General features: G+C 42.3%; 2 protein-coding genes and 1 long non-coding RNA gene across 11 annotated transcripts in view; 2 read left to right on the forward strand and 1 right to left on the reverse strand.

The window, feature by feature from the left end:
* usp24 (ubiquitin specific peptidase 24) overlaps positions 1 to 9661 on the forward strand; it is a 61403-nt gene extending 51742 nt beyond the window's left edge. For all 7 annotated transcript variants that reach the window (XM_074635992.1, XM_074635995.1, XM_074635993.1 and 4 more), the window contains 10 exons: positions 1875 to 1977; positions 2076 to 2194; positions 2343 to 2456; positions 2546 to 2611; positions 2714 to 2780; positions 3488 to 3566; positions 3700 to 3775; positions 4944 to 5030; positions 5227 to 5337; positions 7087 to 9661. In XM_074635992.1, coding sequence (XP_074492093.1) covers positions 1875 to 1977; positions 2076 to 2194; positions 2343 to 2456; positions 2546 to 2611; positions 2714 to 2780; positions 3488 to 3566; positions 3700 to 3775; positions 4944 to 5030; positions 5227 to 5337; positions 7087 to 7149 — 885 coding nt within the window. In that variant the 3' untranslated portion in view covers positions 7150 to 9661. The remainder of the gene's footprint in view (positions 1 to 1874; positions 1978 to 2075; positions 2195 to 2342; positions 2457 to 2545; positions 2612 to 2713; positions 2781 to 3487; positions 3567 to 3699; positions 3776 to 4943; positions 5031 to 5226; positions 5338 to 7086) is intronic.
* A 2568-nt stretch (positions 9662 to 12229) lies between these two features.
* LOC141768087 (uncharacterized) lies at positions 12230 to 18285 on the forward strand. 3 transcript variants are annotated; one of them, XR_012593991.1, is made up of 5 exons: positions 12230 to 12398; positions 13819 to 14058; positions 15171 to 15354; positions 17900 to 18061; positions 18149 to 18285. It is a non-coding gene; the product is annotated as an uncharacterized LOC141768087 (long non-coding RNA). The 3 variants fall into 3 exon arrangements; XR_012593993.1 differs by having other exon boundaries at positions 18146 to 18279; XR_012593992.1 differs by having other exon boundaries at positions 12398 to 12517.
* Positions 13291 to 23315, reverse strand: pcsk9 (proprotein convertase subtilisin/kexin type 9). The gene is made up of 12 exons (XM_074636020.1): positions 22834 to 23315; positions 21243 to 21434; positions 20422 to 20554; positions 20200 to 20333; positions 19957 to 20098; positions 18783 to 18979; positions 18143 to 18326; positions 17885 to 18055; positions 16948 to 17096; positions 16704 to 16869; positions 15138 to 15304; positions 13291 to 14035 (listed from the first exon to the last, which is right to left on the reverse strand). The coding sequence occupies exons 1-12, from the start codon at positions 23017 to 23019 to the stop codon at positions 13838 to 13840; spliced, it is 2019 nt and encodes a 672-aa protein (XP_074492121.1). The 5' UTR covers positions 23020 to 23315; the 3' UTR covers positions 13291 to 13837.
* Positions 23316 to 25293: the final 1978 nt, after the last annotated feature.

The following is a 25293-nucleotide window of genomic DNA, read 5'->3' on the forward strand; positions in this document are numbered from 1 at the left end:
CACACATACATACTACATACACACACGTGCACACACACACACACTAAGGTCTCGTTTGGGCCCTCACTGCATTATAAAATAAAAGCACAACATAATAAAAGCACAACATCAGCATAATCACTTCCTGTATTAGATTGTTTTGTCCATCTTTACACCGTCACTGTGTGTGTTCTTTCCACCTTGAGTGATGGAGATGCTTTCCAGCTCTCTCAGTCACTTGTTCACCTGGTAAACTCACCTGAACCTGTCTGCAGAATGTGGGCAGCCGTGGTGTCCCTCACATTTATAGGCTTATTGAATGAACTAATGTATGAGTTATCTTTACACTTAAAAACACACGTCTCCCCACCCCCTTAAAATAACCTCATTTATTGTCATTGAATAAGAGTGCATTTATGTTTCTAGTAAAACAATACACCATCATTGTGATATGTCTTGTACACCTTACAGTGAAGGTGTCAGTAAATAAATATCTAAACATAATAAATAAGGTTTAATGATCTTTAATTATAACAGTTCTGATCGGTCAGGAATAGGCGTGGTTTTGAATATTAATAGCTATTTACAGACTGTGGACTAAAACACACAAGACACCTGATTCTCCTTTACAATAATTCTCTACATGTTTACAGTCAGGCAGGTAAACTCATTAAAATGTGCAATAATTAAGATCAGTGTATATGATGGAAGAGAGTGTGCAAAACAAACTTTTCTTTGTACTTTATTTTTGTACTTTATACAGATTCACTGAATCAGCAGAACTTCAGTCTGAGTTGAATATTTACAGCAAATGATGAGAGACATGAGCAGAAATGAATTCATATTATTTATTTATATTATTATTTATTTTATTTAATTAGATGTTCATTATTATGCACTGATTGTGGGAGAACTGGATCACCCAGATCGAACCCGTGCGTAACACAACAGTAGACAACACTGACTACTGCGGTGGCGCTGAGAGCTCAAGCCCTCGCATTCATTCAGAAGGAAAAAGTCAATTTTTCCTTCAAGATGAATGACACATTGAAGACACCAGAGAAAACCCATAAACCACCTTACCACGTCGTCACGGCGGTGAGCATTGAGGAGAAGAACCTGCACATGCAGCATCTCTGTCTCGGTGGTGCCATCAGGTGACTTTTGACGGCGGAGGCGATACGCTCTCCAACTGCCGGTTGACCCCCTTTCAAGGACACCAGCACCCACGTCGCATTGCCCCACGTCTTAATCAGGTCCCGGTAAATGGCCTTTTCGAGGTTTTCCATTGTTTTTGGGCTGGAATCGAAATCGAGACCCTCGACTTCGGCCCGCGTTTGTTCAACAAGGCATGAATGATGTCCTGGTCCAGGTCACTTTTGCCTTCTTGAAGATCCGCGTGACCAGCCTCTCCAAGATCACCTCGACGCAGTTTTTGCTTTGTTCGTTCCGCACTCGCCGTGCAGAGTCATCACGACTCGATCGGTTCGTTTGTTTGTGTTATTGTGTGACTTTGGTTAAATCACCAAAGTCACACAATAACACAAACAAACTAACCGATTGAGGCAGCGGTGGACCAGCAACCCCCGTGTTCTGTGAGGTAAAATTACTGTTTTTGTCAATGGAGTCTGGTGGCTTTGAAGAGCACCGAACGCCATCTACTGTAGGTAATACACTGTCTATGGATAAGTACCTCATACAACCCCACTTCAAAACATCCAAACCATCCCTTTAAGAGTTTTTTCATTCTACCTTTGCACTCCTTGTACATCACTTAGAAAAATAAGCATTTCCAAAATGCCTTAAATGTAAATGTAGTTTTGAATTGTTAAATGCTTTTAAGACATTTTGAACATGAGTGTAGTTTATTCAGATTTTTCTCTGTGTCTCCACAGAACCGGCGGTGGAGTCCAGCTCAGGCTCGGGAGTTCCTTCACCTTCACAACACCCTGGCCCTCATCACGCTACACTCTGACCTCAACCCCCAGCGGACGCAGGGTGAGACACCAGAATCAGATCTTTATGATGTTCAGGGTTGATGTCTTTTAACAATCCAGCTCTGTCTGATCCCTCTCACCTGTTGTTGTCCCGCGTAGCTCCAGGAGGGTTCAAACTGCGTGTGAGTTGCGTCCCGTCCTCCACCCAGCTTCTATCGCTCCACGCCGACATCCTGGCTTCACTCTTCACTCCAGAGGGCCAGCCTTACCTTCTAGAGGTGACCGACAATCCCACAAATCACAAGATTTTCATCGTCAATCAGGGATATAAAATAATCACACAATCCATCATAGGGTCATGACCTAAACTGCATAACAAATGTGAAGCTCAGAACTTCTTTGACTGATGTTTGTGGATATTCACAGGTGATGTTTGCCATGCGTGAGTTGTCGGGTCCCCTGTCCCTCCTGATAGAGATGGTGACCTACACTTCGTTCTGTAACGAGCCCTTCTCCCTCGGTGTGCTGCAGCTGCTCAAGGTAAAAAAAACAAACCTAAAAACCTCAGAGAGACTGACGATGAGTATTCTTTGTTTTTAAATCTTGTGAATCCTTTGTGTGTCTCATAGACCCAGCTGGAGACGGCTCCACCTCATGAACTGAAGAACATTTTTCAGATGCTGCAGGAGCTTCTAGTGAGTGACCCTTCGCCTGTTGATCTATCACTTTGTAAAAATCGGATTGCTCTTATGATCAGCTTTGCTAACATCAGTTTAATCTTTTCATTTTTCTTTTAGGTAATGGAAGACCCTCTGCAAACCCAGAGACTCAAGTATGCGTTTGAGTCGGAGAAAGGCCTTTTAGGTATGTCTTAGTACTGTTGTTGTCGTTTTGCTCTAATGCCCACAGCTGGTACAACAAAACACAGACACTTCATTTACAATGTAATATGTTTCTTATCAACATTGGGCCTCATTCACAAACCGTTCTTAAGAAGAAATTACTCCTTAAACCTCACTTGCACAGTTTTCACAAAGATTCTGTCATTCACCAATGTTTTCTTATTTAGGATTTGAGTGCTGATAATTGTGCAAAATAATGATTTATTGCGCTTTCTTCATTTTTACAGTTGTTTAATATTATAGGATTTAAATTACAATAATATTTGTATCATTTATAGTATTTTTTGATAATTATTTTCATTATTTTACAAAGCATTATGTTTTTTTTAAATAAAATCACTACGCTAAAACTTCAGTTCCCAACAATTATGTTAATTGGGAACCAATGCATCCAATAATAAGTAATTGATCATTCCATACAACTTTTTTTGTGTTATTTTATATCCACTATAGACGCTACTAAATATCATTATTATAATCATTTGGTGCTCACTTCCTGCAGAAGTACCTCCACTTCAGAACTATTGAAGTTTTTTTTACGTCTGGAGTCCGGTGCTCCACCTTCTTTACGGCTTCTCACGCGTGCCACTTGGCAACATCGTCAGTTTTTGTGTTTTAAATGGATTTATTGAATGTGTAAAAACCTAACGGAGTGCTTTTTCTTCTCAGCTTTGATGCACCAGAGCAACAACGTGGACAGCAGACGCTGCTACCAGTGTGTGAAGTTCCTGGTCACATTAGCCCAGAAGTGAGTTAACAGTTGTCCAGGAGTATTGTTGTATTATCTTAGATGTACTTTATTGTTGGTGATACTTTTGTGATTTTTTTGACGGACAAACTAAGCGACATAATTCTGAGCCTCCTCATATTTTTACCACCAGGTGTGCTCCGGCCAAGGATTACTTCAAGGACTTGTCAGGTCACTGGAGCTGGGCTGTACAGTGGCTGCAGAAAAAGGCAAGCTTCTAAATTACTGTCTCAACACATTACATCAGAGAAATATGATTCATTATTTTTATTTTTTAGGCATTTTCTGACTTGGAGAGTGACTGTAGATAGCATATAAGACATTGTCAGGGATAACAAGACAAAGTCCAGGACTTATTTCCATCGTGGTCCCTGATGTTCCATCAGTCCATCCTCCCCTCAACAAGATGGAGACGGTCGTTCAACGTCCATAGCAGGAGACACATGACCACAACATATCACATCCCGACACAGCAATCCACTTACAGATAAATATGCCAAAATATACACAATCATTTTTCTTCATCACAACACATAGTCTTCAGGTTATAGCTGACTCAGTTTGTGGATTTTTGTTAGTTTAATTAGTTGACCTACTCCACAATATTTCCATGTACCCCCAAACAACTGCAGAGGTACACCAGGTAAAAGTACCCCTGGTTGGGAATCACTGCCCTAATCCACGCTTTGCAACAAGCGCTTTGTTTCATGTACATATCATAACAACGACTTGTATATCCGCCGTTCCAGTTTCCCCTTTTCAATGACGAATACAGACTACCGCCGTCTGCTGGTGTGGAGAGTTATTTCCTCTCACGCAGGCGCAGAACGTACGTGCTAACAGGCCGTCGGCTGTAGTCTTTGTGGTGTGTTCAAGTGGAGCTTTTTGGCCAAGACAAATGTGACGTGAGGCGACTCAACTGGTGGCCTTTGTCACCGCTAGTTCTTTGATGTCGGCTTGGTGTGTCCCCAGGTTAAAACAAACTTCATTCAAATTGAAAGAGAATAAAATTAACCAAATCCGTCTTTTTTAGTTTTTTCACTGTTCCAACAATTACCAGTTCTCTGTTGGGTCAAAGTAAACCTTTAATTCACTGAGTTAGATGTGAAAATATGCCGGCACTTCACGCTATTTTCCCCTGCCATTTCCCTGCTGTCACGGCTCTTACTTGTTCTTCGGAGGCAGACCAATTAAATTAGCAAAATAAAATTACAAAAATCTGGAGAAAAAAACAACCGGCAATATATACAGTATATATAATACTCAGCCAATCACCAATATATTCATCCAATCACCCGACCCTGTGTCATACACTGTAATGAAATACTTTTTAATGATCCTGTATGCTCATTGTATTTTTACATCTTATTCCCTCAGATGACTGAACATTACTGGACTCCACAGAGCAACGTCTCCAATGAGACCTCCACCAACAAAACCTTCCAGCGCACCATCTCTGCACAGGTACACACACACACACACACACACACACACACACACACACACACACACTGTTTATCAGCATGATATGACCCCCCTCTAGTTCCTCCACCACCACTACACAAACACACACACACACTTGTACTTGTTTATTTTTCTCTTCTGCTCTCAACTCGGCTCTCTTCTGTTTCATTGTGTGTGTGTGTGTTAAACTCTGCAGGACACCTTGGCCTACGCCACAGCGCTGTTAAACGAGAAGGAGCAGTCTGGCAGCAGCAACGGCTCCGACGGCAGCCCGGCAAACGAAAACGCCGACCGCAGCCTCCGACAGGTAGCCGTCAGCCCAGCGGGCTTCTTAACATGACTCATCACATTACAGCGAGCTCGCGCTCGGTTCACGCAGCCAAACAGAGAGAGAAAAGACAATGAGACGAAAATGGAACATCTCACCAGCTTCTGTCAAAAAGCTGTTCAGGCAGTTTGTTACCTCCCACGCTTGTTATTAAACTGCTCCATTCTCCTGAGACTCCCGCTGAGTCTGACAGGAAGCCCACACAACACAACACAACACTGTCAGACCGGTTCTGGCACTGGCACCAATAATCCAGATAATCAGTGCGTTGCATGGAAGTCATAATCCCATTGTCACCGCTTAGTACAGAGATATTTCACCCTCTGTTCCTTCTCCTCCTAAAAACAACACATTTTCTTAGTCCTCATATTAATAATTATTATTACAGGGTTCATACAGAGGCTTGAAAGTTTGGTAAAAGCTTCATTTTAACCTTTGTGTTTTAGGAATGTGCTTGAATTTGAATATACTCGTAAAAAATGCCTGATTTTCAACATAATAATCTGGTGTTTCATCGACATCACTCATGTAAACCAAAAATATTTTAATACTTTAAATTAAATCTATCCCGTTGTCATATTTCTATGTCGTCTCCTGGTGTCTCACACCAGATGCGGAGCGGACCGGAGCTAGTTTAAGCATCAAAACATACAATCAAAGTTAAAGCTACTACAAGGAACTTTGTGTTGATTTTGGCGGTCCCTGTGGACAAAAGCGGTAGTGTCTCCGGGCACCAGACCCCCTTTAGAAAACCTCATTTTACTGCATTAGGGTCAAATGCTCTGTTCACACTACAGGCGACACCGCAACATCCCTACAACTCATTGTCATTGGAAGCCGGTGACTTGAAGTTGCAAACTGACGCCCGACACTTGCCGCTGCATGACGGCCGTGACGCGCTACAAATAAAAGACGAGCTGGTCTCAACTTTTTTCAGCTCTCCAATGACACAGTGAAGCCTCAACCAATCATATGTTTTTGTTTTGTTAGCCAGTTTCCAGTGCTATTTAAAGACATTACTACGTTAACAAGCGTTTGAGCGACACTTCAACGGCGACCCGGAGACAATGCAGCTGGCCACGCTTGGCCGTTTTGTTGCCTTTGTCACTTGTAGTGTGAACAGTCTGCCCCGCGCAGTCCTGGTCCTAGTTCTGGTTCTCCCGTGCCGCCCTTCCCTCCAGCGGGCCCAGCAATACGGTCTGGGCCTCCAGCAGCGTGGTGTCGCTGTTGGAAAAAGCTCTGCTCCTGGCCGGAGGAGGAGCTGCTGCTGTCTGGAACAGAGCTCTCCACCTCCTGCCGGAGCTCCGATTGCAGGTCGAAGGCGGCAAGGAAGCCCGATCTTGGTCTGTCCGCGGTGGACTGGTCGCTGCTGGAGGCCCCGCTGGAGTCTGAGCTGAAGGAGTTTCTGGTGAACCTGCGTGATTTTGTCTGATTTCGCCGGAATCGGACCCGGTGGCACCGATGACGAGCATTAAGATTAACTGTATAGAAATAGCCAGTCTTCTCATTGATGGTCTCGTTTACTCATGTAGGTCTTATAGAGGCATCGGTATTAAACTGAGACTGTTTCATAACCAGTTAAACGTTCCTAATAGTAGCTTAGATGTGATAAACGCTCCGAGAGTCTGGACCTTTTTGGTTTAGGTACCTTGAAAGTGCTTGAATTTTACTCTTAAAAAGCTGTACGATCACTGATATTAGTATTAATTGTCTCTCTTTCTCTCCCAGGGGTCGGAGTCTCCCATGATGCTCGGCGATTCAAAGAGCGATCTAGAAGACGTAGACCCCTAGCTCCTCCAACCAGCAGGATCCCTCCCTCCCTCCCTCCAGAGGAGGAGGAGGAGGAGGAGGCGGAGGAGGAGGAGAGGCGACACAGCTCCGGGCAGCCAAGTTGTGAAAGGGCTGCACTTTGCCTCTTGATTGGTCAAGGACATTTAGTGACTCCACAACAAGCCAATCAGAACACTTATTCTCTTGGTCACCACGGCAACGGAGGAGCTATGAATAAATCGTAAATTACTTCCTTTCAGAGCAGCCGAGGCGATGATGGAGATGCATTATCATTAAGGGCAGAATACGGTGGGAAGTACAACAAAAAAAAAAAAGAAAGAAAACCTTCCTCAATCAGCGGATGACTTCAGTTGATCCTTTTATTCATTCATTCACTCAGAATGACAGCAAGGTGGAGGATGGGTTTGGGTTGTGTTTTAACAATTTTCTGCTCATATTTGCCAATGTATCTACATAGACATATTCATATTGTAAAGATTTGTTCCATAGATGTAATTTGCCAGTGTAAGATAATATTTTAAAGTCTCCTGCGCTCTTCTCCACAGCCATGCAAAATGTGCGAGAGGTCACGTCAGCCCCGCTCTAGAGGAACTCGTCACAGGAAACACCTCCACTACACAGGAGCACTCGGGAGGAGGGGGTGGGGTTTAAGTATGCACTTTATAGTCCGGCCCAGTCTTATCGTGACGTACGGCGGTTCCTCTAGAGCCTCCTCGCAATCGTGTCCTCTTCTTCTTTTGCTTTTTAACAACTTATATTTTCAGTGCCACTTATGCAGACACATGGACGCCCCCTGATAGCAAAGCCACGCTGCCTGTGACCTCATCGTACAGGGCGGGCCCTGGTCCCGTAAACAGGACAAGTCCTCGGCGAGGCGAGGCCGCTCAGCGCTCTACACTTCTCGCTGTCAGGCAGCCTCTTGTGCTGGATTTTTATTCTCTTCATCGCCTGCGTTTTATTTTTCCTTTGACTCTGGATGGATTGAATATTGGAGTTTTCTTTGTGGGGGGGACTCAAAGCCTTATGCAAGAAAAGAAAAGCTGATCTGGAAGTGCACGGATCAGTTGTGGTGGGCCGTCAGTGCCGACTGAGGGGGGAGCTCAGGAGCATGTTTTATTTTTTAGGTGCCAAGGTTACAACACAAAGAATCACACGCCATGATAGAACTTGTGAAAAAAACATTCACTTCTCGCTCACACAAACACAAAGAACAGGTCCTCCTCGCCTCACTGTTACCTCTGCTTTATCAGGTTCTTTTCTTTTTGCTTTGCCTTTTTTTGCTTTTGTCTACCTTTGGAAACACACACAGAGGAGCTGACCCCAAACGTAGCTCCGGTTTGAACACCACGATCCATCGTCCCTAACCTTCAAAATCATCGGGAGACTTGAAGTGCCTTAACCTCCCGTCTCACCTCCGACACTGTATCGCCACATCTCTCTCGAGGAGGTGGTCCGCTCCACCCGTCCCCCTCTTCATCCCCCTCCCCCCCATTAGACCCAAAATAATACAGGGGAAATGTCCTCTGTGTGTTGTGACAAAGGATTGTAGGAATGTAACTGTTGGTTGTTGATTCTGTGTGTATGTGGGAGGGTGGGGGTGGGTGGGATGTACGTTTAACCCTAGTAAAACAGGGTTTAGGGGACAGGACAGGGTTTTTGGTGACGGTAAAAAAAAATGCTGCTTCTTTTCAGAGACATTTTGTAGATAACTGATTTAAAGCTAGATAGTTTTTAAGGAAGCCACACTTTTCACTCAGATGTTCTGTAGACATGAGCCTAAACTAGCTTAGCAGATCAGCTTTAACAGGTCAATGTTTACAGTGTGAGAACCCATCATGCAACACGGTTTTCTGTTGGGGGGTGCGATCAATCCACTGAAGAAGAAGAGGGAAGGCATCGACACACTTGCGGCCCCGATCATCCAAACCCGTCTCTCCCTCTCCATCTCACTAGATGTGAAAGTCACGTTGTGCTCCTGCGGCACGTTTGCATGTGTGGCAGTAAGTTGGTGGAGTTTGTCTTTTCTGTGTGTCAGAGGAAAAAAAGAAACAGCTCCCCCCCCCCTTCCCTCCCCTCCGTGTGTTGTTTGCTGTGTAAATCGGTCACTCACTGTCACAAACACCCCGTCTGTCTCTGTGGCTGGTTATCTGACGGAGCTGCATGCAGTCTGTGCCAAGTGATACATGGCAACACGAGTCAGCCAAGAGTCTCTCCTCGGTTCGGCCCACCGCTACATCATCACCACAACTACTACTTTAAAAAGAAAAGAAAGAAGAAAAAAAAAAACACGTCGAAACAATCTTGAGTTTTAATCCTGGGTTGCAGGGAGGGATGGGTAAAGTGCGTGGGTCGGGGTCGGCATCTGAACGGGTTTTTACTGTCATTCAATTTTGAAAATTCACTTCTGCCATCGCAGGATTCTGTAACGCATGTTAAAACAACTCCGTTTTAATTTGTACATCAGAGTTTGATTAAGGGGAAAATTTGATATAAAATAAACTGGAATGCACAATCTTTTGTAAACGTTGTTTTTATGTATCTTTACATGTTGTCGCCTCACAAAACGTTGGTGCACCTTCATTCTTATTTTATTTTTTATGTTGATTTCTGCACGATGTCTTCTTAAAGCTGCAGATTGGAGCAAATATGGTTTTACAAAAGTTATTTTTATGAAATGGTCACTGTATTCTGACAGTAGTCAAGGCCTATGAAAAGGAGGCTGGGTCACGCGTAATATCTTGAGGGTATGACACATGCGCAGTAAAATTTGGCCTGCACTCGCAGAAATTGAGCCAATCGCAACGCACGACCGCAGCTTCAGTTACACTGCATATGTGTTATAACCCATACCCCAAGACTCATGTCCGCCGTGACCCAGCCTCCTTTCCATAGGCCTTGACAGTAGTGCATGAGACAGGTAAATCTGGAAAAAATCATGTGCCTCTGGTGCTCCTAATAGGGTTGTACGAGATGAACTGCGTCTGGCCTGGAAAGTAGACGAGATCAGACGGCAGCAGCAGGAGGTGGAGACAAATAGCTTCAGTCAAGTCGGACAGTTTCCAGCTGTGTCCAGCAGCCTTCAAAGAATTTACAGGAAGTCACAGGAATAGTTACATCCTGTTAGATCCGATCTGTAGCCTACTTGTAGTTTGCAGACCACGTTGGGATCTGTTTATATTTGTTTGTAAGTCTATGTGGAAATGTACGTGTATCTGGCATTGAATTATATTCTTTATTATTTTTATGTCCGACTTGTAAAGCACTTTGTAAAGTTAATATACACCGATCAGCCACAACATTATGACCACTGACAGGTGAAGTGAATAACATTGATCATCTCGTTACCATGGCACCTGGCAGTGGGGGGGATATATTAGACAGCAAGTGAACATTTTGAGCTTTGTGTTGGAAGCATAAAAAATGGGCCAGCGTGAGGATGTGAGCGACTTTGACAAGGGCCGAATAGTGCTGGCTAAACGACCGGGTCAGAGCATCTCCAGAACTGCAGCTCTTGTGGGATGTTCCCGGTCTGCAGTGGTCCAAGGAAGGAAAACCGGCGACAGGGTCAGACCCGAGGCTCATTGATGCACGTGGGGAGCGAAGGCTGGCCCGTGTTGTCCGATCCAATAGAAGAGCTATTGGAGCTCAAACTGCTGAAAAGGTTAATGCTGGTTCCGATAGAAAGGTGTCAGAACACACAGTGCATCGTTTGTTGCGCATGGGGCTGCGTAGCCGCAGACCGGTCAGGGTGCCCATAGCTGACCTAATGTTATGGCTGATCGGTGTAAATAACTATTATTATTATTATTATCAACCACACAAGATATTTTTGTGAACAGATGAAACCTTCATTGCACAACTAATAGCCTACAATCTTACGTCAAATATTACAATTACACAGAAAGTTCGGACTTTCAACAACACGTGGTGTTTGCTGTCAAAACTAGGAGCCAATCAGCTCTCTGATCAGTTGACAGCCAGGCATTTCACATCATGCCCCTGGGTCTTGAAGTCGATGGATTGCACGGCGATCGCTTTGGTGATTGATTCTGCGCCTGGCTCGTCTCCAACGAGCCTACTGGCATCAGCAAGATTTCACAGACTGGAGGAAAACAACCAATCGGAGCCGAGCTGGAGCCTTTCGTCTCTGAGCAGCTGTCAATCACTTGCAAACTCCGATCAAACGGTCAAACTAGGCAGCGCTGATCAAAATATGAATCAATATGCTGTTCCTGTAATGCCTATTTCTCTCCTCAAATGTTTTCAGAATTATCTTGTGGTGCACTGCTTAGCTGTAAAATGAGAACGTTTGTGACCCAGCAGCCATGTTGAGATCTGTTGAGGAAATACCAAGCACCGCCCACCAGCCAGAGCACAGCCAATAGGAACGCTCTCGCTCTCTCTGAAATGACCTGTGATTGGTCAAAGTCTCCCGTCACGGGCTAGATGTTTTAAAGCCTGAAAACAGAGCCATGAGGAGGTGCGGAGGTCTAGTTTTCTCTCAGAACACCTGAATTACAATATGTATTTAGAAAATATATAATATAATATTTGATCCCGCAGACAGTTAATAGGTCTTTTGACATGACAAAGTAGGAAAAGCAGATAAATTAATGATTAATTAGGATGCTTCTGTAATACTAAATTGGGAAAAATATCCTATCTTAGATACTTGATACTTAAGATGGAAAGTTTCTGTCTGTTGTGCATGCGGGCTCACTTATGAATAGAACAGAGTCATCTTTATTAATGTTATCAGTAGCACCTGTGGTTTTTCCTACTATGTCTGCTGTGAAAAAGGCCTGTTGGACTGAGAGAAATCAGGTGAGCTCCACTTATTAATTAACTCATAACCGCAGCATCGTGTGACAACACATGTTCCTGCTGAGAATAATCTATTCACTGACAAGACGTGATCTCATAATATCACGTATCAGTTTAGCAGTAATGATAACAGATATCCTGTGCCAATCAAACAAATCAATCAGTCCTGTGTGGTTTAAATAACATCATGTGTTTCACTCCATTTCTTTAATTTACTGTCACATAAATGCAGTTGAATGCTCAGGACAGACAAATGTGTTTTATTCAAGCATAAAGTGAAGTCTGTTTGTTTTGTGTGCACCTCCTGTTCCAGACTAACAGTGAGCTGAAGATAACGGTCTCATTAATCAAGCTGCTAATCAGGCTGATTACCCACAGAGCCGCTGCTGCTGCTTCCTGCTTCCTCTCCTACAGTCACAACTGTGGTGAGTTGTGATGGATATTTCAGATGTGATTTGACTGAACTGCTGACTGTCCTTCTGTCTCTTCATGGGACTTTTTTTCCACAAACACATTCTGACAAGACACAGTAGGAAAATCACAGGTAACAAAATTAATGAGCTGCTTCAGTTTCAGGGTAAAAGTTTTTTAATTTTTAATGTGTTTTCTTACTCACTTTTTCCTTGACCTTGATATAACATCTCACAAGGTCAAGGAAAGATGTGAAGGAGAACTCATAAGGATTTAGGAAAAGACAATCAGACTGCTCTTACACTATGGGACACTGTATGTTTATTTTTATTTTTAACACCTATAAAATAAGTACAGTGACAAACTTGATGCTGTACCATTCAGTTAAAGATTCCTGTCCAAAACAGAAACACACCTCCTAAGAAGGATGTTTTCCATTTATCAATAGCAGGGGTCAGCAATCTTTACTGTCAAAAGAGACATTTTAGGCAAAGAAAATATATAAAAATCTGTCCGGAGCCGCAAAACATTTGAGCATTGTGATGAAGGTAACACAGTTTATAGTCTGAGTATATAGAATAAAGGTCTAATGCAGTGAAGGCCAAAGTGCAACGGATGTACTACGGATTATTAGGGCCACATTGAGGGACAAAAAATCTGAGATTTCCAGAATAAAGTCATAATATTATGAGAAAAAAAGTTGTAACTTAACGAGAAGAAAATAACATGTAAAATTATTACTTTATAAATGTATGACTTTATTCTCATAAAATTACGACTTCTTTGTCTCACAATATTATGACTGTATTCTCGAAATCTTTGATTGATTTTTTTTTTCCTCAATGTGGCCCTAATATTCTGTCGTACCGTCGTACCTTAGACCTACAACAATGATAAATAAAAATGAAAATATAAACAAAAATTGGAGCCAGTAATAGAGGTGACATGCTGCCCCCTATTTCTTCTGACCATGTGACTCGATAATACACATTACACCTTTAATGTCTGCTGTGAAAAAGGCTGATTGCAGTATTTGGATCCCCTTTGGTTATGAACTGTGTATATAAACTTTCCCTCATTAGGTCATATATACATACACAGTACACAGACCTGCCCAAAGTCTTAAAAAACTATTATATGTTTTATACATCTAGGGTTTTTCTCTAACACGTACAGTATATGTTTGTGAAAGCTATTTTTATCATATTGTTTTGTAAAAGATACAAAAATATTACATTTTACAAACTGTATACGGTTTAAAAATAGCAAACAAGACATTACTACATGAGGCAACAAGTCTGAGGCATTAGGCTAATAACATAATATGTGTGTGTGCTGGAGCGTATTTTGACCTAAAAGTGAAACACACACAAACAGCGTTACTGACTGATAAAAGTTAAAGATGACAGGAATATAATAATATGCTGTTTTCAGGTGTTGAACATCAGTGGGATCAGTGAGGAGGTGTGGCGGGCTGCTCTGGTGGAGATCTGATGCGACAGCAGACGGCGATGCCAGCGGCCCCGTCGGCTCCTGTGGCTCTGCGGACACGACAGCTGTTGCCCCTAGCAACCGGCCCCTGGATGGCAGCGCCCTGAGAGACGGCGCTACAGTCTGTCAGAGTCCAGCCAGACGGACAGGACACCTCCACCTGCAACACAACAGCAGCAACAGGTAAACATGTGACATCATAGACATTTAATATTAACCTGAGAAGTTGATGTCCTACGTTTACAATGTTCTGATGAGCTGGTCAACAAATCTCAACTCATATATGGGACCAAAGCTTATTGCCTCATACAGTTTACAGTGCTGCACAGGTTATAGGCCTACTAATTAAAATCTAAACTAAATAAAATGTTTCCCTTCTCTGAGACAAATGTCAGTTCTAAGAAGTCACTTTAACCCACAGTTTTGCCCCAAAATAGAAAACCTTCAGACCGAAATATTCAGCATCTTCTCCAATATACTGAAAAACCCACCGAAGCCAAATTCAAAACTGATTATACTCAGAATATTGGATGTATTTAGTAAATTGACTGCTTCTCAACAACACTTATAGGGCTCATAGCTATAGAGGAAGGAACCTGCCGAAATAAAAAATTAAGTAATTAATAAATAAATAAATGACTTGATAAATAAAGTAGCGAAAATAATATGAAAAATAAATGTAGTCATTCATTAATTGATAAAATGTGTCATAAATTGATATTTCTGTTTTAACTAGCTTTTTTTTTTTTTTTTTTAGCTTTGTATTAATTCTCTTATTTATTTACTCTTTTGTTTAATTTCCACTTTTATTTTATTTATGTATTTATTTTTGCATTTATTTGTATTTATTAATTTTTTTGCATTTATTCATTCATTTTTTTATTTTTTTTTATTTATTCTATGTTTATTTTTAAAAATGTATGAATTTATGTGTTTAAGCATTAGTATTATAAGCACTGGAAGAGTAAATAAATAAGGGAACTAATACAAAGGTAAATAAATGAAAAAGAAAATTGAAACAGAAATATCAATTTATGTCACATTTTATCAATTAAGGACTACATTTATTTTTAATATTGTTTTTCTTTTAATGGCATATTTATTTATTTATTCTTTTATTTTGACAGATTTTATACTCCATAAATCACAGAAATAACTGACATATTACACTGGGAGAGAGTTAGGTTTATCCTGAATGATAATGATTCTTTTCTGTCACAAATGCTTCCAATAAAAACATATGAAACATATAAAATATTCACCTGATCTTTATCAGCTGATATGTTTTCCAACAGGCGGCACTCCAGAGACGGAGCATGGCAGCACACGGCATGAGATATCACCCTGTGTTTCACAACACAACGCCTCCCATGATGATGTGGACGCGAGTCAGACGACGTCTCAGCCGTGGTCGACCAGGAAGTGCAACCTAGAGACACGAGAGCTTCACGCTTTAATGAGCTCAGACAGGCTTTAAAGGTATCGTCCATTAATTCAGTCACCTCAAAGTGCTTTACATAAAAAACGTGCAAATAAACAGAGACATCTATGCACCTAAAAATAATACATATATATATAGAAACAAGTAATGTAATAATAATACATCAGATTATTATTCAGCACCCTCAGTTTCCTCCCTGTTCAGCTGAAGGAAGTCGAGTGATTCTCAGACGGGCAGGGATCAACATGCCGATGAATGAGGAACATGATGTAAAGCAACAAACCACTCAAGTGTTATAACAACTTTTGACAACCCTGCACTTTATACTGCTCACGTACTGTAGCTGGTATTTATGTTGGCAGGGAGCGCGTTTAGCTTTCAGGGTGATTGCCATGGTAACTGGCATAATTGACCAAGGTGTTCTAAATGCAGCATCGGAAGCTCGTTCTTCTTTAAAGGGTCGTTTATATACAGCACAGCTCTTGAGGTACACGTTAGACTGACTTCAACACTCCAACAGAATAGATTTTTATCAATACGTTTATTTGATTTCTTGCTGAGATTTAGACGAGAAGGTCGATACCGCTCTCGTATCTCTCCATTAAATGTGAAGCTGGAGGCAGGAGACAGTAAGCTTAGCTTAGCATAAAGACTGGTAACGGGGGTAAACTGCTAGCCTGGCTCCGTCTGAAGGTGTAAAAATGACCAGCTTGGTATCACCAAATGGCGTAGGCATAACACACTAATTTGTGAAGTCATTTTGCGTGTTATCACTATGCATTTTTTGCTTTTTGCATTGTCATTTTCACGCCACGGCAACATTAGACGCTCAGAGCAAATGCTCTGGAAGTCAGGTGACGTAGTAAAAATGAGTCAGAAAGTCCGCGTAGGAAGGAGGACAGGGTGGATGTGAAAGTACAGTAAACCATGGATTTATTTATTATGACTTCTTAACTTACGTACGTAACTTAATTTACGTAACAAGCGTCCTTATTTTAACCCAAACTGTGATCTTTTCCTAAACCTAACCAGGCAGTTTTGTTTGAATTCACAACATTGTTTAAAACTGCAACAGTGCGTCCGTATGTGACGAGCACACTGTTAGCTCTGTAGCGGAGCTGAAGAGAGTAAAGGCACTCGCAAAGCGCAAATGACGTTACATCCGTTGAATTTTTCCTGGAAAAAAACGTCCCTCATTCTTCACATTAAAAGCCGTCTACAGGCTGATAGAGGAAACCCAGAAAGTTGTGGAAGGCCTCATTTTTCAGGTTAGATTTCAACCTGATCACACATTGGCAATAAAAAACTAATAAAAACAATTATAACATACATACGTTCCCTTTTAAAAGTCCACAGACCAGAACAGCAGATTGTAGCTGTGACGTACCAGTGAGGTGGTGCTTCGGGTCGACACACTCTGCATCTCGTCCTGGTTCAGGACTAGCATGGACTCGGCACTGCAGACCTCCCGTCACGCAGCAACGCGCCACAGCGTTCACACCTTTACCCCCCGCAGCGTTGTAGGCAACACACTCCATCTGCCCGCTGCTCACCTGTAAACACAGAGCGAAGGGTTTTATGACCAGTAGATCAAAGTGTTTATTAGTGACAATGAGAGTTAATGAACTCACTGTGATGGTTTCTCCCACGTGGACGCCGTCAGGAGCGTAGCCTCTGCAGCTCATCATCTCCTCCCCCTGACGACAGCGACTGACAGCCTTGTCAGTCCTCGTGACCCCTGACCTCTCTGACCACACTGACCGACACAGAAGCTCCTCGTCTGCACACCCAGACAGGAACACAGTGTGAACTACTCGCTGATTTGTGTGCAAACTTATAAATATCTTGTTTCTTTTCTTGTTTGTGTGCAAACTTATATCTTATATACAGTATATATATATATTATATATAACTGCATCTTGGGACAATTGTTGACTCAAAGCTCAGCTTTGAAGCGAATTGTGAAGCAGTGTGCAAAAAGAGGAACCAGAGTCTATTTTGCTTGAGGAAACTGGCCTATTTTCACCTTATTTTATTGTGCTTTTATTGAATCAATCTTGGCTTTTTAGTTTGGTGTCATGGTTCGGAAACTTTTCTTTAAAGAACAGAAATTGTCTGGATCAGATTGTGAAATGGTCTAGTAGGAGGCACCCTGTACACCAGACAGGTACAGCGGATAACTGACCCTTTGCACAGTGAATTTCAGCTTCTTCCTCCTGGACGGAGGTTTAGTGTCCCACGGAAGGTGTAGAACAAAGCGGTATAAAGACAGCTTTGTTCTAGCAGCCGTCACTCAGATGAACAAGTTGTAGCAACACTGTACAGAAGCTATCGAAGCAAAGCTTGCTCATTTGATTTATTCATTGTATTTTAGTGGTTTTAGTGATCACTGGAGCCTTGAGCATTTTTTATCAAGTTTTTTCTATCGTCTGTTTCTGTAAAATGTGTGTCACGATGGATACCTTGTCTTTTTACTGCAAACCAAATGTACCTACTGTATGGGTACAAATAAAGTAACCTGAACCTGATGCTGTTTGAGTAAAATAAAAAGTGTTGTGTGTCACTAACTTGTGCTGTTTGCAGGAGGCATGGCCGCCACAAGGTTTGGAGTGATGAGACGATGTGCGTCGGACAGAGAGAGGAAGTTGATCGTGTTGCTGATGGAATAACGCAGCATCATCTGCAGGACCTGCACCGGTGACGCGTTCTGATTGGACGACAGGATCACTGCTGCTAAACCTGCAGGTGCACAAACCAAAAATACAAAGCACTTATGCAGCAGCTGCACACAGATTATTTATTATTTTCCTCTGTGTGTGTGCATACCAGCAGCATGTGCAGCAGCCTGGGAGGTTCCACTGCGGGAGGTGAAACAGGTGCTGCAGTCACTGCTGGCACTAATGATGTCATCGCCGGGCGCGAACAGATCAACGCAGCGGCCGAAGTTGGTGCCACCCGCTCCCTGTGACATCAGCTGGTCCACTGAGTTAACAGCCCCTACTGTGATAACCTGCACATGCACACAGGAAGTCAAGTTAAGGGTTGTGTGTGAACGCATCCATCAGGCTCTTTGGAGTAACGCTCGTTTCCACAGTTGTTTAGTGTCTGTATTTAGCTAACATTGGTAGCTGTGTAACATAGTAGTGGTTCATACGTCTTGCATACATATTTCACAAAACTGCTAAATGTGCCGTCAAACTTTTCACTTAGGAAAACAATTTATAAATCAGTTTATTAATTTGCTAATTCCACAGGAAGATAGCATAACAGTGCATACAGTCTGTCCGTAATCTGCCGCATGAGTTAGATTTTAGGCCAATTACGGTCTTAAAAAAACAAAAAACGGAAGGAGTTTTCGTAAACACTTCGGAGATCAGGGAGGTTCCCATAGGAGTGAATTAACTTCCGGTTGACTCGCATACGTACACAGAACTATGTGGAAACGAGGCGAAAATGTTAACGTAACCTCAGGCTCTGAAGCAGGCGAGTAGAGGCAGGCGTCGTCTCTGTAGTTCCCCGCAGCAGCGATGACCACCGCTCCGTTAGCCACCATGTCCCGACAGGCTGCGTTTAATGAACGGCTGAAACCGCCGACGAAGGGCAGCAAAACAACCACAGCATCCACCGGGCGGGACAGCAAAGTTGCACGGATATACTCCATACCTGAGCGGGACAGGAGGGGGATGTTCAGAAAAGATTTTGTATCTATGTAAAGTAGTGGCCCTCCCTTTCCCTTTGCAAATGTGTTTCTCAGGCGGCAACCTCCGGGGTCTGAAAAGTGAATCCAATGCTGAAGTGTCTTAAACCTGCATTCTCTCTAACAGCCAGCAGGGGGCGACTCCTCTGGTTGCTAAAAAAAGTCTGATTGTATAGAAGTCTATGAGAAAATGAGTCTACTTCTCACTTGATTTATTACCTCAGTAAACATTGTAAACATGAGTTTATGGTCTCAATCGCTAGTTTCAAGTCTTCTTCAATACAGCATGATGTTCATTTAGTAAATTATGGTCCCATTTAGAGTCAAATAGACCATAAAGCAGGGGATGCTTTAGGGCGGGGCTACCTGGTGATTGACAGGTCGTTACCGCGGCGTTGTCCGGTCTGGGAGGTGTTCGTGTTTTCATCTTACAACTGTAACCCTTCCACAGTGTGTTTTCAGTTAGTTCATGAAAGTTAATTATAACATTTTGGTCGCCTAAATAGTTTCAGAAGAAAATTTAATTTACATTTTTATCACAACTGTCCATATTTGTTTCTATGTGCAAATATTATTTTTACATTTTTAGTCCTCAGGCCTCAGGTGAAAAACCCAAAAAATAAATCTCCATTTATAAAGTCTCTATTACAGAGAAAACCAGAACTATTTACATTTTTATCAAAGCTGTCATATTATATGTACATTGTTTCTTGGTGTGTTGGCAACCCTACCCGAATCAGCTGTGTTTTGAACACAATATGTGCCATTCCTCCTGAACAAACTTAGAACTCAACTGAACTGAGAAATTAACAAATCATTTCAGGAAGTAATTCAGTTCAGTTCGTTCACCCAAAAGATTGGCTCATTGAAGGCATGTTTTTCAAACGTGCACAACCATGTTGGGCTGCATTGGTCATAACTATAATCTCCATGGGAGTCCTACCCGCCAGAGCTCCTGACACGGTCCCTTTCCCCTGGCAGTTGAGCACACGGACCAGGTTAACACTGGCACCTCGAGCAACGCCAGAGTCCGACCCGCTCACAACCCCCGCCATGTGCGTGCCGTGACTGTCACACTGGCTGGCCTGTAGAGGAGAGAGGGTTGGACATACGGGTGAAACGAGTGAGCTTTTTATTATTGAGCTGCAGTGACAAACATGCACATTATTCCCTCCGTGAGTGTGACCTGTCGGTGAACTCTGACTCCGTCCTCCTCGGGGACGTCGTTGAAGTCAGTGATGAGCACTCGTCCTTCGATCTCTCTGTGAGAACTCTGAACGCTGCCGTCCATCAGATACACCTCCGCCATCCCTCCGTCGTCTGCAGAGGACAGAAGGTGTGTGGATTTGAGATGTGATGACTTCAGGACGTGTGTGTGTTTAAAAGAAAGACTTGGAGGCAAACTCACTGGGTGGCCGGTATGTTCCGTTTTCAGAGGTGCCGCCGTGAGGCTGCAGTAACCTCTGGAGGTTCCAGGGAGCGCTCTGAGCAAAGACGGACGAGTCCTCCTCTATGTACTGGACCAGAGGGAGCTTCACCGCCTGGCAGGAACACAATCGCATTTTAGAAACACTAATGAATCCATCGGTACCAACCATCTCATACTAGCTTGTCACAAAGGAGGTTAAATAACACTCCAAACTTACGCAAAAATGTTGTAAGTAAAAACTGGCATGGCCATTTTCAAAGGGGTCCCTTGACCTCTGACCTCCAGATATGTGAATGTAAATGGGTTCTATGGGTACCCACGAGTCTCCCCTTTACAGACATGCCCACTTTATGATAATCACATGCAGTTTGGGGCAAGTCATAGTCAAGTCAGCACACTGACACACTGACAGCTGTTGTTGCCTGTTGGGCTGCAGTTTGCCATGTTATGATTTGAGCATATTGTTTTGTGCTAAATCCAGTACCTGTGAGGGTTTCTGGAAAATATCTGTCATTGTTTTGTGTTAATTGATTTCCAATAAAAATATATACATACATTTGCATGAAGCAGCATATTTGCCCACTCCCATGTTGATAAGAGTATTAAATACTTGACAAATCTCCCTTTAAGGTACATTTTGAACAGATAAACTGTGATTCAAAGAGGTAAAACTATATAACTTCCAATAGGTTTTTTTTTTCCAATAGTTGTGTCCTCACATTGAAGTTAGACCCACACCTTTATTGACCAGCACCACCATATAGCAGCAGCAGCAGCATGCAGACAGGTGAATAAATTACCAGGTGAAGGACGTCGCTGCTCATCTTGACCAGGAAGCCGTGCAGAGCTCCAGAGTAGGTCTGCAGGACCTCCAGCAGGTAGCCCCTCCTGGCTGCTCTGGCTCTCAGCCTCCTGATGGTCCTCTGCACCTGAGAGTCGTGCGTCCCGTGACGCAGCACGACCAGGTACTGACCGGGCATGCGCCACGCTGCCTGGAGCACAGAGCACAGAACATTAAGAGTACAGGTGCTCTGTCTCAATGCACGTACAGGACACATGAGTATGTTATTTATATGATTTTATTTATATATATTTTTTGCATAATAATGAGAAGCAGTGGCGGCTGGTGGAAATGTTTCTAGGTAGGGCTGCGCCACATCCAATATATTTCATCAAACATCCCGGTATGATTTGATGCAAAAAAGTGAAGGTATCAAAGACACATTACTACTTTTCAGTTAAATAATCAACAATTATTTTATTCCAACAGGAGCAGTAAAGAATGCTTAGAAAAACACAACAGTATAACATGTACTCAGTGGTGGAAAGTAACTAAGGACATTTACTCAAGAACTGTACTTAAGTACAATTTTGAGGTACTTGTACTTTACGTGAATATTTCCATGTTCTGATACTTTCTACTTCTACTCAACTACATCTCAGAGGGAAATATTGTACTTTTTACTCCACTACATTGATTTAATAACTTTAGTTACTTTACAGATTCAGATTATTAATACAAAATATAATCAACGAATAAATGATGATGTATTATTATAGATTAAACTACCCAGCAGTCTATAAAGTTATTAAAATGAGCTCCACCTTTACCAGCTGCAACATTAAAGGGACTTACACATACAAATCTACCGGGTCGGTGTCCCATGTGCGTTTGCGTGTGGCTACGCTGTTCAGACCGCTCCTCTGCCTGCTTGTCTTCACTCACACAACACGCGCATTCTCGCTCCACCTCACGTGCATGCGCGCACACTACACACTGCAGAAGAGTTAGTTTAGCTCTGAGAATATCTAGTGAATGTACAGTGGATGTTTGAGCAAAAATAAATGCTGCAGCTCCTCCAGACCAACAGAGGTTTCCTGTGTCTTGTGAAGTGATGAGGCTTCGCAGAGAGAAACGTTATCATCTCCGACCGGATGCCGATGTCTCCCTCCAGCTGTGGTCGGGAGGCGATAATGTTTCTTGAAAAGCCAACACTAGGATCAGCATTGATTCATGGAGAGACCTTCGTCTGGTCAGCTAACATTACTGCCAAGCGGGTGAAATATAGAGTGATATTGTGGTTTTAGCTGAGGTGTGTCGCCTCACTGTTTTGAGCGATGCTCGTTCATGTCTATTTAGAGCGAGCGAGCGCGAGCCCGACGCTGACTTTCGTTGACTTAACACAGGTGTCATTTCTGATTCTTACAAACAGTCCCTTTAAGAGTACAGGTGCTCTGACCCAATGCGCGTACAGGACACATGAGTATATTAGTTATGTAATTTGATATATACAAATATTTTTGCATGATAATGAGATGATGAAAACTTGTCAGGGATAAAATCTCAGACTGTTGCAGGAAGATGCGCTTCAGTGCCTCAGTGATTCTTACCTTATTGCACTTGAGGAACTCTGCAGCAGGCTCTGGTCCTCGTCCTGGTTCAGGTTGAGTCTCGTCCTGGTGGATCAGATCCTGGATCATCTGGTCCTCCTCTGGGTCGTCCTGCGCGCTCGCAGCCAAAGATGCGCACAAACACAAACACAGCAGCCAGCAGACCCAAGCTGAGGTGCGACGCATTCTGCAAATTAAATCAGGATTTAAATATGAAATAACACAAATCCACTGAGGAGAGTTTTTATTCTGCCAGTCTTGAGTTCTTTAGTTCTCCAGATGTTCTGGTTTCCTTTGAGAGCTGCGCGCTCTGACGGTCACATCACGTCTCCAATCATCTATCTTTAGATTTTGGAGGAACAATTGATTGTTGTGATGAAGGCGGAGACTGCGGCTCACGCCACCGTGTTAGTATCGGATGATCTCCGGTAAAAACACCTCTCAGACTGAAGGAGTCATGTTTCATGTTTCATCTGAACCAGCAGGTGATCAACATCATCACATGTCAGTCAGACTCTCTCTCTCTCCAAGTTCATCTGGTGAGGCTTTATTAACGGTGTGTACTCAGTAGTGGAAAGTAACTAAGTACATTCACTCAAGTACTGTACTACAATTTTGAGGTACTTGTACTTTACTTGAGTATTTCCTTTTTATTCCACTTCATACTTCTACTCTACTACATCTCAGAGGTAATATTGTACTTTTTATTGCACTACATTTATTTGATACCTATAGTTACTAGTTACTTTGCAGATTCAGATTGATAATACAAAATATAATGGACTTAATAAATGATATGGTATGATAGTTTAAATAATAATTTATATATATGTATATATATATGTATATGTATATGTGTATATATGTATATATGTATATGTGTATATATGTATATATGTGTGTATATATATGTATATATATGTATATATGTGTGTATATATATGTATACATATATGTATATATGTATACATATATATATATACAGTGTATATATATATATACAGTATATACTGTATATATGTTTGTGCATAGATAAAAATGGGCTCCTATACCAGCTGCAACATTAAAGTGATGACCACATTAATAATTTAATAATATAACCTACATTATCTGAAATATCTGAAGTGGGACATTCTGCTTGATGAGACTTTTACTTTTTGTACTTTGTCTATTTTGATGCTATTTCTTTTGTAATTTAACGAAAAAGTTTGAATGCAGGACTTTTACTGGTAACAGAGTATGTCCACACTGCGGTTTTGTTATTTTTATTTAAAGCAGAAGTAGGCGAGATTGGAGCAAATATGATTTTAAAAAGTTATTTTTATAAAACGGTCGCTACATCGTGACAGTAGTTCATGAAACAGGTAACCTGAAAAAAACATGTGCCTCTGTGTCCTCCGGTGCTCCTAACGGCATCTGCAAGATTTCACAGACCGGAGGAAAACAAGCAGTAAGAGCTGATCTGAGGTCTGCTGTCTAGCTGCCGTCTATGAGAGCCGGCTGTCAATCACTCGCGAACTCCGACCGAACGGTCAAATACGCTGATCAAATATGATTATCAAATATGAATCAATATTCTGTTACATTAATGCCTATTTCTCGCCTCAAATGTTTTCAGAATCATCTCGTAGTGCACGGTTTAGCTGTAAAATGGGAAAGTTTGTGACGCGGCTGCCATTGTGAAATCTGTTGAAGGAACGCCAAGTTCTGGTCACATGACCGTAGCACAGCCAATAGGAACGCTCGCTCTCTCAATGAAATGACCTGTGATTGGTCAAAGTCTCCCGTCATGGGCTAGATTTTTCTAAAGCCTGAAAACAGAGCCATGAGGAGGAGCAGAAGTCTAGTTTTCTCTCAGAACACTTGAATTACAATATGCTGAAAGGTTATTATGGAATTTTTGCACAATGATGCCAAAGATATTCTGCTTACTGCAGGTTTAGTTGAATTAATGTCGGTCAATGCTGTGTCACTTACTGTCCTCCAGGTGAAGCCCACTAAACACACACACACAAACACAGTCTTTCTCTTTCATAGAGTAAAGAGTGCCATCTTCTGGATCACAGAAGCAATACACATTTATTAACAGACACAAAGTGATACAAAATCAGTCACTTTAATTCACTAAAAAAACACATATTTAACCCTTAAAGGTCATAAAATGAACCAGAGGATCTGTTCACTGTCCTGAGTGCAGTGTGGTGAAGTGTTTTGATTGGACGGATGATGGACGGTGTCCCCTCCACCACCGTCCTCCTTCAGACCAGGTGCAGTGTAGGACAGCTGTGGCTCTTCAGGGCTTCAGGAAGAAGTCTGCTGCTACTCGACTTCTGGCCACAGAAAGCTGGCAGAGTCTCAGCAGGCCTGAAATTAAATCAGAGACAGAAATAGAAGTCTGGTTCTGGTGCTTTTGTCCTCATTTTCTTACTTTATTTTTAAATGTGAGGGAGGTTTTTTTTG

The sequence above is a fragment of the Sebastes fasciatus genome, chromosome 5, assembly GCF_043250625.1.
Source record: "Sebastes fasciatus isolate fSebFas1 chromosome 5, fSebFas1.pri, whole genome shotgun sequence".
NCBI lineage: Eukaryota > Metazoa > Chordata > Actinopteri > Perciformes > Sebastidae > Sebastes > Sebastes fasciatus.